We start from the raw sequence: 13,102 nt of genomic DNA, 5'->3' as shown, positions 1-13,102 counted from the left end.
AGAATATAAATGACAAGGTTAACTGCTCCATCATTCTCTGAATTAATGTGCTACAACATAAAAGTGATACTATTCGGTTTATATGAATAAAAAACAGCCTGATTTAAGTCAGTTTTTCCTCTGGGATTTTAAGCATGTTACATTTAAGTTCAAATCCCAGCTTTTCCAGTTTGATCACTCTGACCTGGTTTAGTAAACATGGAGGCGACTGGGGAATTGCTTGTTCTTGTACGCTCAGTGGCATACTGTTTGTGGACTACATTTTCCACTTTAGATAACAGTTCTTTGTTTGGTTGCTCATTAGTGGGAAACTGGGTTTGCAAGCTTTTGTTACTCAGGTCAGTGCCCTTTAGTGTTTGTCTGCATGTTCTCTAACAAAACAAAATACTGTTTATTCCCAGTTTCTTCTTTTATTTTGACAAACAGAGCAAGACTTTGGACTTTTGGAACTAAAATGCCTAAATTACAACAATTCAAAGAAATTAGGTCAAATACAATACACATTGTTATATGTATACTGTTTCCTTTTTATATATGTATGCACTATTATAATTAAATGAAATGCATGTTAAAAAGACAATTATTTAGCTTTTTTTGTCTTTAATAACAACCTAATTAATTATATCTATATATCTTCTATATTTTTTTTTTCTAAATGTGATGAAAATTATGACATAATTACCATGTTGTTTTGGCACTTGTAGTACACCACAGAACATTAATCATCATATGTGCTACATATTTCAGGAGTTACATGCAGCTTGTTTATTAATGATCTTTTGGGGGGGCAATTTTACAAAATTCTTGCACCAAGTCTGGTCTAGGTGAAACTCCATCTATGTTTAATATTAATTTTCTCTAACATAACAACATTTTTGTGAGTCAGTGATAGACATACACATGCATTTTATAAAACTAATATAATATAAGAGCTTTATTAAGAACAGAAGAAAAAGGTCCTGTTAATATGGCACAGTTTTTAGTTGCCCTATCCCTCATTCTGGAAGAATACATTCAAATGTGACTTTTAAAAATGTTTTTTATAAAGTAAATAACTCTAAACAATACATTTGTATGTCATTGTGACCAGTTTGGAGTTGATGGGTTGAATGCAGGATGAGGCAGCAGACATATTACAGAGAGAAGCTCATTTTGTCATGGGAACAGAGTGCTTTCAGTAATAGGCTGGCTGACCTCGACCAGCCAGAGCGGTCTGGTTCTCCTTCATTAGCTGGCCTGCTGTCTCTTTTGATGCATTGAGATCAATAAAGCTCTTTATATACAGCCGCGGTTTGCCTGCTTTCTGCTTCAGCAGCGTCCACAGTCTAACCCATCTGAGCAGATTTTAACCAAGAGTAAGATTTGTTCCTTAATACCTGGATTTCAGTATGTAGACCAATATAGTCCACTCTGTCTGTGTCATTGCTCTCTCTCTTAACATGTGCAACAAATCACACAAAACAAAGCCATTTCAGAAAAACTAATGAACTTAGACTTGGACAATATACAACTATTAATTCCTCTGCTTGGTCCTCAGATCCCCTACCTGGGCTTCTGCTCCTGTGAGGAGCAGGGAGACACGGGGGTGTGGCAGTTAGTGGACCCTCCCATCCTCCCCCTCACACACGGACCAAACCACAGCTTTGACTGGAGGGAGACGCTCCTGCAGGAATGACCTCTGATCCGTGCTCCGCCCAACCCGATCATACTGTACTCCCACAGACTGCAGGAACACGTTTCAGACCAGTGCCCCCCAAATACTGGAACCATTCTCTTTTCAGCCTCTTTACACAGCTGGTGGTTTAGCAGTGAAGAAGCTTCCTGCCTGAATAGCCGGTGAATGGTTGGTGAACTGACTGCCGCCCTCTGAGGCTGGTTTCATGTCCACTCTCAAATTTGATTCTTTTTCTTGCCAGAATGAGGGAGACGTTAGTTTGGGCAGTTAGCTGCGCTGTGTGGGAGAGCATGTCCACATTGTCATCCCAGTCTCCGAAAACTTTGTGAAATTAGCATGAAGGATTAAGTTTTACCAACATGAATGTTTTACATGAAGTACACAGGACTGTAGCAGGAGTGGGACTAGTAATGGCATAGAAAGCAAAAGCATGGAAAGGTTAACTTTTTTTTTTAGCTCAGTTTTATTTTGAACTTGTCAGTTTAGTGTATTTCCACTGTAAATGTCTGCATTTCACAAATCCAAAATGTGTAAGTTTACTAAATATAATATATTTCTAAATTTAACTGTTAGCTAACGTTAAACATTAGGTGTGTCCATCACTCCCTCATTTACTTACTCACTAATGTCATTTTAGTTATTGACCACATCCATTCTGTTTTTAACTGACATATGTGTGACTAAAGATGTGTAAAGATAGACATGAAAAATGTTGCATGTTAACGGGCTAACATTAGCAAGGCTAAGATCCGCCCTGAGCTGGATTACAACATATCTCACATGCTAAATCATTCAATATGTAAGCCTGATAACATATTGTGTCAGAAGATAGTGTAAACCAGTGATTCCCAACCAGGAGTATGGGGACAAATTGTAACTTAAATAATTAGAAAGAATTAAATCAATGATTTGATTTAAAAATACGTCAGTGTATGCCAGTTATAACAATTAATTTATGTGTTACTGCACTTAACAGTGCATGAAAACTAGTTAGAAAGCGAGCAGAGGAGATGTAATTGTTAGCTGAAAGTAATGAATAAATGGTTGGAACGTCCAACTTTTGCCAGTCTGTGTGGTTGTAGTACGAAAACCAGTCCCTCCAGAAAAACGCAATTATGCGATCGCATAATTCAATGCATCAGCCATCAGCCAAAGTCCGCATATTTATGCGGGGGCCACATTTTTTCAAATACGCCGCACTTTTGCCGCATAAATTGCCGATTTCCGCGCAAAATATGCGAGGCTTGCATGATTTCATAATCCCCGCATTTTCGTTGCAAAAAAAGTCACATATATCTTAGCAGAAAGTTGAAAAATGTTGCGTTTACTTCACACAAGAGCAGCCATTTTCCCCTGTTGCCATGGGAACGTTATGAAGTGACGCAATTACGCGACGTGAACATCATCAAAAAGCTGCAAACCCCGCGATGAAGCCGCAATTTTTGCAAGTTCCCGCAATTTCATCGCATAAAATTGCATAAATATCCCGCATATTCCATCGCATTGTTTAAGAAAACGTGCCGCATAATCAAGGATTTTTGCCAGCAACATTCACGAAAAAACTCTGCGTTTTTCTGGAAGGACTGGAAAACAAACTTGACCAATTGAAACATGGCAGTTTAATGTATGAAAATAGTGTAACATCCCCTATTTTATCCACCAACCTATCTAGTGGTGTTGATGAAGGGGCACTTGAGTTCATCGGGCAGGGCTGTGGAGGTACGTCTGGAAAAAAGTTTGGGAACCACTGCTGTAGACCAGTTGATTTGGTTCAGAACATCCCACTAATGTTAAGGATCTATTAACAAAGTAGTGTCCATGTTGTTCGTTCATTCAAAGATTTTATTTTCTGGTGTATAATGTGCATTATAGCCTCAGTGGGTTGCTCGAGTGGCCGTAGACTTTCTGTTCTGTGGCAGTTGCAGTCTGATGTTGGGAACAGTAACTAAATGTTGCATAGTTTGTGTCCACAATATCTTATTTGAGTTAGTGCTTATTTCACAAAATTGAATGAGACTGTTGAGAATTTGTAATGAGAGTGTATCATAGCAGTACTGCTTTCCTGCACAGATCTCAGCAGCATTACTTCATCATACAGTAAATGTCGTCTCAGCTCGAACCACAGGGCTCCTGGCCAGGGTTAAAACAGATGGCATTGATTGTTGTTGTTTTTAAAGGGCATTCTTTGTCCTCCTAACCCTGGCTTCAATCAGGGACTTCCCTGATGCTACCCACATAACGTGGCCACACAAGTTTTCTCTATTTTGCCACCACATGTAGCACACCCAGTACAGCAGTGTCTTCTACCGTTCATGCAGTGTATGTAAAAATGAAACAACCGCAACTATAACAGCACAACCTGCACTATTGACAATCACACAGTAGCTTCTTGATTCTGCTCCAGCACATTTTTAGTGTGCGCTTGTTAAATGGTGTTCAAGGGGTTCGGAGTAGCTGTAAATAATCATATTTTGAGAAAAGTCTTCCAGTTGCATTTTTTATTTATTTATAAACTTTTCTTTCAGATGTTACAAGCATAGATATTAAACAAGAGGATCATCACTTTCAGCATGCAAGAATTTATGCTCTGTATCTCAGGTGTTGACTGCATTTAAGACATAACGTATATGCAGCTTTGAAAAGTGTTCCACTGATTGAGTGACTGTGTTGTTGTGAGTGCCTCTTGGAATTAAAGTGATGTCTCCTGATGTACTGACTGCCTGCTCGTAGATACAGTAGAAGTAGTACGTTACATCACTCGTAAACATAAAGTTTGCTCAGGCTGATACTTGATGCACATCACACACACGTAGTGTATTAAGACGTCATAAAAGTTTTGAACTCATCAGTCTCATTTATAAAATCCCTCTCGATTCGACATTTTGCAGTTTTTGAGAAATATTTGAATTGCTTGGAGAAGTGACAGTTATCTGTCCTGTCTCTGACAGTAAGTGCTTTCTGAAGCCTCATTGTGGAAACGTGCTTCAATACATTTCCCTTATAGCATTCAAGTTAAGTTTCAGTTGTGTTCAGCAGGATTTCACCCCTAAAATACACCAATCTTGTCAGCTTACACCTAAAAGTGTGGCTGTAACGGAGAACATTGATTCCCAACCGAATCAGACCCTGCATTTATTCCACCAAAAGAATTGTTAAATACGAGCTGTCTCCCATTTTATTTCCAAATACGTCACCAAATGTGTGAGGAAAGGCACAGCTCACTACATTTAGTGCAGTAAATAAATAATTCAGTATTTCTCCACCTGAAACGTGTTCTCAGACGTAAACGTAAACCAACAATATAGATCATGTAATGTAGAAGTAACGACGTTCATATCTGTACTGCCAGTGATATGTCACATGAGGTTCTGTGTGCTTACAGGAACCTTCACTGTGTTAATGTATCCTGAGCATCAAGCTGCACAGTACAGAGCTGTGTTCTAACCTTTTAACGTGTTCCAGTTCTGCCAGGAGAATTTTTTGAGAGGACAGAAAAAGCAGAGAAACAGTTTAGCTCAACAACTAAATGTGTCCTAGCTGTGTCTCAGTGGTGGAAACCGTAAACTGCTGACTCAGGTAAAAGTGACTTCCTGAAACTGCCACTGAATGCTGAGCATTTCAGTGGAATAGTTTGCCATACATCAGCCTGTTTGGGAACTGGTTCACTTTCTTGCTGAGAGTTAGATCATGAGAACAAAACCACTCTGTCCTCTAAATATGACCCCAGAGCTGACAGGAGATTGGCTTGGTAGCTTAGCTAGCCTGTCTCTGCCCAAAGTTCAGAAAAACGCAGACCAACGCCTCCAGATCTCTTTTAATTTTTTTTAGAGCTCAGGGATAGGATGGTAACTTTAGTTTTGATTGAAACTAGAGAGTGATAGTAACCTTCTCCTATAACTCTCGGCAAGAAATACGCATGTTCCCGAAAATGTAAACTATAAATTTAAAGAGCACCCTGAGCACTTTACACTATCCTTTGCTTTATATGTATATAACTGAATCATCATTCTAAAAAAGCAATGTGAACACACCCTTTATCTAGTAAGTTGATTTGCTCATAGTTGTCTCATTGAAGCATCACTGAAATCTATTATCTGCCCTGTAGCATTATCATCTTTAAATTCATTCAGGAATAAAGTGCAACATCTACTCAGAAAACATCATCACAAACATGATTCATTTCCTGGAGCATCAAAGATTCCACTGAATTCCTACGTCAATGTTGTCCATTTTGAGAAAACAGATTATCTTTGTCTTTCATCTGAAAACCATTACCAGTAACGTTGTTGAATCCAGTGAAACCGCCCTGTCGCTGTGCAACTGTTGCAAAAGCTTCACTGACGCAGGGAGGCAGTGGTCCAGGTGTTGGGACGAATTACTCTGCTATTACAGAAATGTGAAAGGTTTTTTTTATTCATTGGACTTAAATGTCATTTTCATCACACGACATAGCCGAGCAGCATATGTTGTATTAAAGAGTTTCTATAAAATAATACCTTCATTTAGAAGAAGAGAGTCATGTGAGAGAGACAAAGGAAGAAGCCATGTTGTTCCTGTGTTCTTTATTTATTGTCTGAACATATCACCAAACGTGTACAGCAATTAACTTAAAGTGAAATTGATATGTGTTGATTTGTGATGTAAGATGAAGTGTGTCCGCAGGCTTCATTTACATTTTTATTTTAGTTCTGATTCTATCTTCTGTTGCTGTTCGTGAAGCATCGAGTTATGAAGAAAAAAGCTGTCCTTTTCAAACGGCTCTGAAAAAAATATTTTCATATTGTGAATCCTCTGCAGGGCTCAGGAGGGAAAGTAAGTAACATGTCGTTCTATGATTTGTGGTGACGGAGTTCATTTGCAGTTTGGTTCTTCTAATTTAACATGGAACAAAAGCATCCTTTTCTACATAGCAATAACATTATAATACAACAAGTGTGCAAAGTTGCTATTTATCTGCAAATACTGTAAAGAAGTACAAACCCAATAAAACTCTACATCCTTCTTTTTGTCTTTTCTTGGGAGTGTATTCAGAATGAATGTAGTAAATCAGAGCTGACCAGTGAATACTTTCTATCTCCAATAATTGAGGGATATTACACAACACAAGTTATTGTCTTTCAGTCAGAACAAGAATGTTTTTCTTGACATTTTTGAGATTCGATTCCCCCAAACAACAGCAATAAGCTGCTTCTTTAGATTTAAATACAGATTAAAAAAGCAGTGATAATGGTAAATACTGTACATAAGTTAACAATGAGTCAGTGTAGGCAGTTGGACTGATATCACCAGAGTATTAAATCTATGCTTTTGTCTTGAAAGAGTTTACCTTCCTTCAACTTCCATGAGTTTGGTACCACTGCATTTATTGCTTCTAGAAACACATTTTTAAGCTTTTTAACTTAATAGTAAGCAGCCAGTGCTAGAATACAGCAAGTGTCGCAGTGAAATTGTTTGCATTGATTCTATGTAAGGAATAATGCCCGGCCATTATCAGCTGTGCAGCAAGTGCCTCTGGTTTTAAACTTCCACGTGTGAACTGCTCCCCATTAAAGGACCAGTGTGTAGGATTTAGTGGTATCTAGCGGTATAGTAGCAGATCACAACTCTGTCGCTTCACCCTCCCCTTCCAAGTGCAAAGGAGAAACGATTGTGGTGCTGAAATGCCCAAAAACATGAATGCCCCTGTTTGGTTTGTCCTTTCTGGGCAACTGTAGAAACATGGCGTATACCTATGAATATTATATTCCATATCTACCAATAGATCCTCCTAAATGTTACACACTGGACCTTTAAGGCCTGCAGTTATTGGCAAATACAGATTCCTTCAGTCACAACACAGATGAAACTATAACTCACTGTACCGTCAGTCAGACATTCTGGTCTGATCTTGATAACCAGTAAATTGAATCAATTAAAAGTTGATATACAGGTGCACCCTGGTAGCTCAGCTGTAGAGCTTCTCCCCCATGTATGTAGACTAAGTCCTTGCTGCAGCAGCCATAGGTTTGCTGCATACTTACATACACACCCAAGCTCATTAAAAAAAACTGAAACTGTACTCACATTTAAAAACTGCACAAACTCCACTGCTGTGAAAACTGGAGCCTAATTTAATTAAGAATGACATTTGAAATGTATTTTGTTCAATTTGATAATTCTTTATAACTGTTTCATTGTTATTTGTGTACTACCTCGAGCATACATAATATGTATTATTATTATTCTGGTTACTATCTTTGGAATGGTGACCATGTTGTTAACATTCAAATTGAAATGTTTAAACTTAAAATGAAAAAGGATCACAGCTGAGGGAGGCCTCTCCTGAGAGGAAAGGCTTACAGGAAACAACCTGCAGCAAACAATTAAACACACAAGAACTTCATCCTGGTGAGTTAGAACAACATAATTCAATGAAAGGTCCAGTGTGTAACATTTAGGAGGATCTATTGTCAGAAATGGAATATAATATTCATAGGTATGTTGTCATTAGTGTATAATCAGCTGAAAAGAAGAATCATTGTGTTTTTGTTACCTTGAATGTGAGGGAATACAGAGGGAGTGGGTCCCCTTCTATGGAGGCCGCCATGTTGTACCACCATGTCTCAACAGTAGCCCAGAACGGACAAACCAAACACTGGCTCTGGATAGGGCCTTTTGCCTTTTTTGCAGCCACGTAGTTCCTCCTTTACACTTGGAAGGCGCGGTAATCAGTCGGTTGCATTCGGCAACTTCACCACTAGATGGCTCTAAATCCTAAACGCTGGTCCTTTAACACAATAGTTCAACATTTTTAGAAATATGCTTTTTTCTCCATAGTTAGACAAGATTGATAACATTACTACTGTCTGTGTGGCAAATATGCTGGAGCCAGCAGTCAGTTTAGCCTAGCCTTAGCACAAAGACTGGAAACAGCTAGCCAGGCTCTGAAGAAACTGTCAAACACGTAACCCATCATTTGTCATTTTAATGCTTCAGTTTGTGTTCAGGTTAAACAAATGAGACATAACGTGTTAATACATGTACTTTTAGGGTGCTGTTAGGCAGATTTTGTTACCTTCAGATCTCTAAGCTAAGCTAACCGTCTCATAGCATTCAGTACATTAGTACAGTAGTATTCTCATCCAGCAAGCTAACTCACGGCAAGAAAACAAGAAATATCTTCTTTCCTCTTTAACATCTATTATGCAATTTCAGCTGACTAGATGTTGGGTAAAACTGGTGCAAGAGTCTGGAGCCTAAGCTGATGAAGAGGGCCGAATAACCCATCATGTTGCAAACTGTCGAAGTGAACACGGAGCCTCTGAAATGGCCCATCGCTCCAGATGGCTACATCCCCAACTCTGTGATCCGGAGCTGGAGGAGGAAGGGGAAGGAAGTCAACATGATGCCCTGTTGGAGCGACATCTTTCACAGTCTTCCCCAGGCGGATGAACAGGAGGATGTGAGCACAAGAATCTTCTGGTTGATGGAGGAAGAGGAAGAGGAAGAGGAAGAAAAGACAGATGACGTGAAAAGGAAGGAAAAAAAGGCAGAAGAGAAATATAAGAAAGACAAGGTGGAAAAAACTGAGGTAGAGAGAAAAGAAAGGGTGGATGAGGACAAAGGAAAGGAAGAAGACAAAATGAAGAGACCTGTCCTCGTGAAGCAGTCCTATATTCAGCCAGACCAGCCGAAAACAGCTGATGATGGAAAACTGAATGTGGTGCCTCAAGAAGTCAGTCCAACATACAGTTCAAGAAAGACTGTGAACTTCCCGTAAGTGTTACAACTGAATAATGGTTCGCAATTACTCATAACGTCCTTTGCCAGTGACACAAATCCCCACAATGAACTGTGAATGTATGTAAACTCTTCAAACATTTTTTTCTAGACCAACCTCCTGTCTTGAAAATGGACCTAAACCACTAAAAGAGCTGAGTGAAGACATGAAGCTTCCTGAAACCATCACACCCCCACTCCAGTATCCCTCTGTGCCCAGTAAACCAACTACATTCAGTTTTATTCAGAAAGGTACTAGCCGGTGATGTTGATATGACATTTGGTTATTTTGGCATGCACAAGTGAATTTCACTTTTTTTTTTTTACATTTGAACAGAGCAGAGAGATCCTCCAGTGGAAAGTCCTGTGGTATCTGCAGTCACTCTAATCCCAAAGCAAGGTTACTGTCACCAAGACTACATACTGTATATAATCATTCAATGCATGAAGAAATGGGGCCTCATGCAAGAACCACTCACTCATGTGAACAGAGTTGTTCTAATGTGGCGAGTCAAAGTGAGTAAGAGGTCTTTCCCTTTTTCTCTCATATACGAACAATATTCACAAACAGTCCAGAGCTGCTGTAGTACGGCTCTGTGACAAGCGTGGCTCTTGGGATGGCGATGTTGGTTGGTTGCTCCACCACACAGACTGAAATATCTCAAATTCTAGTGGATGTGTTCCTCAGAGGCAAATTTTGGGATTATCAAAGTCATTAGGTTTAATCATCCACCATGAGGCTGACATTTGAGATTTTTATTTAAATGTCTCGCTATAATGATTCACTGACTTTTCATCTCACGCCATCTTCAGATCAAACTTTAATCGATCCAGTTCTATACTTTGATTTATGAACACAGACTTGCAAATCGTTATATTACTTTTACTGTACTTAAAGTCCCAACAAGGAACTTTCATTTTGTGTTGATTTTGCCGGCCCCTGTGGACAAAAGAAGCAGTGTATCCACCGCCTCATTTCATTGATTTCAAGGGGAATCTGACTGGATCCGACCAGATGTCTATGTAACTATATAAAAATAGCCAGTCTTCTCTTTGATGGTCTTGTTTATGTAGATCATAAAGAGTCATCGGTATTAAACTCTTAAACCATCTTGACATAGGCTATATATGATATATTCATGTGTAGTACCTGTCTACATCCTGTTCTTATCTGTTCATGACTGGTTGTCACTAAAGCAGAGCATGTGAGCGGAGCAGACCGGGTGAATATTTCCACTCCTCGCTCACAGACCTCGCATTCTCCACTCCTCTCCACTCCATCATAAATTTTATCCCGCTCCACTCGCTCACCACTCCGCTCAAAAAAAAAAAACCTGCATCGTACAACCCTCACCTGCAATCTTCTATTCACAAATAAAACATGAGCTTAGCCGTTTTTCCCCAGGCTACGTATTTTCATTTCATTTAAAAAATACTTACCACAACCCAACTCAACTAAGACATAAGGGTAATGTTTCATTTTTAAGCCGACAAAAACAGTGAGCTCCTGTAGTAGACTGCTGTGTTTCCGAGAAATGTGTTCTTTTAGATTCCAAAACGACTCTTTACCGACTGCAACAATGTCGCCGCGTTCTTTTTCTTGTTCCACATTATCCCCATCTGTTACTTTTACAGGAATAGTACACTTGTACGACTTCTCAGTTTCTTTTCTGAAGTACACATTAAACTCCAGAGTTTTGAAAGAAAATAGTGTGGGGGTGCGCGAAGGTGCAAAGATGCATTCTGGGTGGGGCATGAGCGACCGGAGCGAAATTGGAGTGAGAGATAAGGCTCCGCTCCACCTTTTAAAAAAATTGCCGCTCCTCGCTGAACACAAAATCCTTCCGCTCCCCGCTCCCCTCATATGATCTGCACTAAAGATATACATTACTACATTATTACACAACCTGTCTACATTACAGTCAACATTCTATTTTTTCCTATATTTTAACTTCTGCACTATTTATGTCTTATGTCTTCAATTCTCATTTTGTCATTTCTAATTTTACATGTGTGATTCTCTTTTAGAACCGTATATACCATTTTGGGACATAAATTAGAATAATGATCAAATACCTATGACAAAAGCTGAAACAAGCTTTTCGTGAAGTATTTTGCTGAATCGAACTTGCAAACCTCCCAGACCACGTATACAACATAAGACGTATAAGATAAGATTTGAAAATGTTCTTGCCTGAGGCCACATTGCTTCTACAGTATTTAAATCAATATTCTTGATATTTCACATTCTTCGTGTTACATCTACCTCTCCATACTCCCAGAACCCAGGATAACCTCATGCATACCACCTACGGAACCCAAAAGCCTGACTCCTCAAACTCTGAAGGCTCCACCTCCAAGCCCAGATGATCCTCAACCCCAACTAAACCTTGGGCCTTTTGAATGCTTACCAATTGAGGATAAAAGGTTACTCCTGTCTTCGACCAAATATAGCAACATCACCGCCCAAGAACATGTCCCCCTTGACCGAAAAGTCTTTGAGCTCTATAGAAAGTTGAAATTCGGCAAAAAGATCTCACATCTTGGAAAAGTCTCCACCAGAGCTGAGCGCCTTCTTGCATCTAAGGCTGCACACGCCACCTTTCAGACTAACACTGGGAGGGTGAACCTGAACAGTTGTCTTGGTAAATCTCCTGAGTTGAGGGCTACACTGTCCACGGTTCAAACTCAGCCACAAATGATCATCAACCCTGAAGATCCCAGCCACTCATTCGGGTCTAATTATCCTGCAGAATTTGCCCAAACTGTCCTTCCCATTAAAGACCACAAAAGCCACAAGTCCATGCCTGAGTGGAGAAGGAACCTGTACAGCATCTTTTCCCTCCATGGTTTCCGTTCCCCATGGGCAGCAAGGTTGTTCGCCACAGAACATCCAGTCAAGTCTTCCAATGCCAGACAATTTGTGGCAACCATCCCCTCGCTGCAGCCTGGCCAGGCAGCAGCACACCAGAGGGTGGTACAAAAGATTCAGATGAAAGACCACCTAGAGCCGGACCCCTGTTACTTCCAATATGTGATCCCAATGCCCTCCCAACACAACTTCTACACTTTGAATCCCTGTGGGAAGACTCAGTACGGGAGGCTGCAGTTTGACTGGATGAGGGGATCAGAGGACAGGCTGCAAGTGTCTGCCGCTAAGTTCAAAGATACTGCAAAGTTGTTGATCAAAGCGGATTCTAACCATCTTAGCAGACCTGCCTAACAACTAACCAACTCTTGCACCATTTCATTTGGAGCTTATTTGTTCGAACAATTAAACGTTCTGTGGAGCCTTATCTTTGTCTTCACTTTAGTCAAGTTATATAGTAATTTAGGTTGAAAATATGGCAATGTTGGGTGATAGGTCCACTACTGTGGTCTAGACTGAAATATCTCAACAAATATTGGATCAACTGGCATTACATTTTTTATAGATATTTGTGGCCCCCAGAGGATGAATCCTGCTGGCTTTGGTTATCCCATGGCCTTTCCTCTAGTGGCACCTGCAGGTGACAATTTTCCATTCTCCAGCAAAATACCTCTTCATGTATTTGATGGATCGGCCCCCCAAATACCTGCAAAACCATAAGATTCAGATCAGCTTCAGTTGTACATTGTGTTTAGTACTGACGTACAGTTTGCCCTGCAGACATATCGACATGTCATAGC

At 39.9% G+C, this 13,102-nt stretch overlaps 2 protein-coding genes across 3 annotated transcripts in view; both read left to right on the top strand.

The window, feature by feature from the left end:
- Window positions 1-6,676, top strand: part of ubash3bb (ubiquitin associated and SH3 domain containing Bb) — a 50,090-nt gene extending 43,414 nt beyond the window's left edge. For both annotated transcript variants that reach the window (XM_051397835.1, XM_051397834.1), the window contains exon 14: window positions 1,538-6,676. In XM_051397835.1, the coding sequence (XP_051253795.1) occupies window positions 1,538-1,675 (138 nt within the window). In that variant the 3' untranslated portion in view covers window positions 1,676-6,676. The remainder of the gene's footprint in view (window positions 1-1,537) is intronic.
- A 2,266-nt stretch (window positions 6,677-8,942) lies between these two features.
- Window positions 8,943-12,656, top strand: LOC127361991 (uncharacterized). Its single transcript, XM_051397237.1, has 5 exons — window positions 8,943-9,116; window positions 9,336-9,430; window positions 9,546-9,685; window positions 9,771-9,833; window positions 11,716-12,656. The coding sequence occupies exons 1-5, from the start codon at window positions 8,943-8,945 to the stop codon at window positions 12,654-12,656; spliced, it is 1,413 nt and encodes a 470-aa protein (XP_051253197.1).
- Window positions 12,657-13,102: the final 446 nt, after the last annotated feature.

Source organism: Dicentrarchus labrax, unplaced genomic scaffold, assembly GCF_905237075.1.
Source record: "Dicentrarchus labrax unplaced genomic scaffold, dlabrax2021, whole genome shotgun sequence".
NCBI lineage: Eukaryota > Metazoa > Chordata > Actinopteri > Moronidae > Dicentrarchus > Dicentrarchus labrax.
This window is presented reverse-complemented; position numbering and strand designations above follow the sequence as displayed.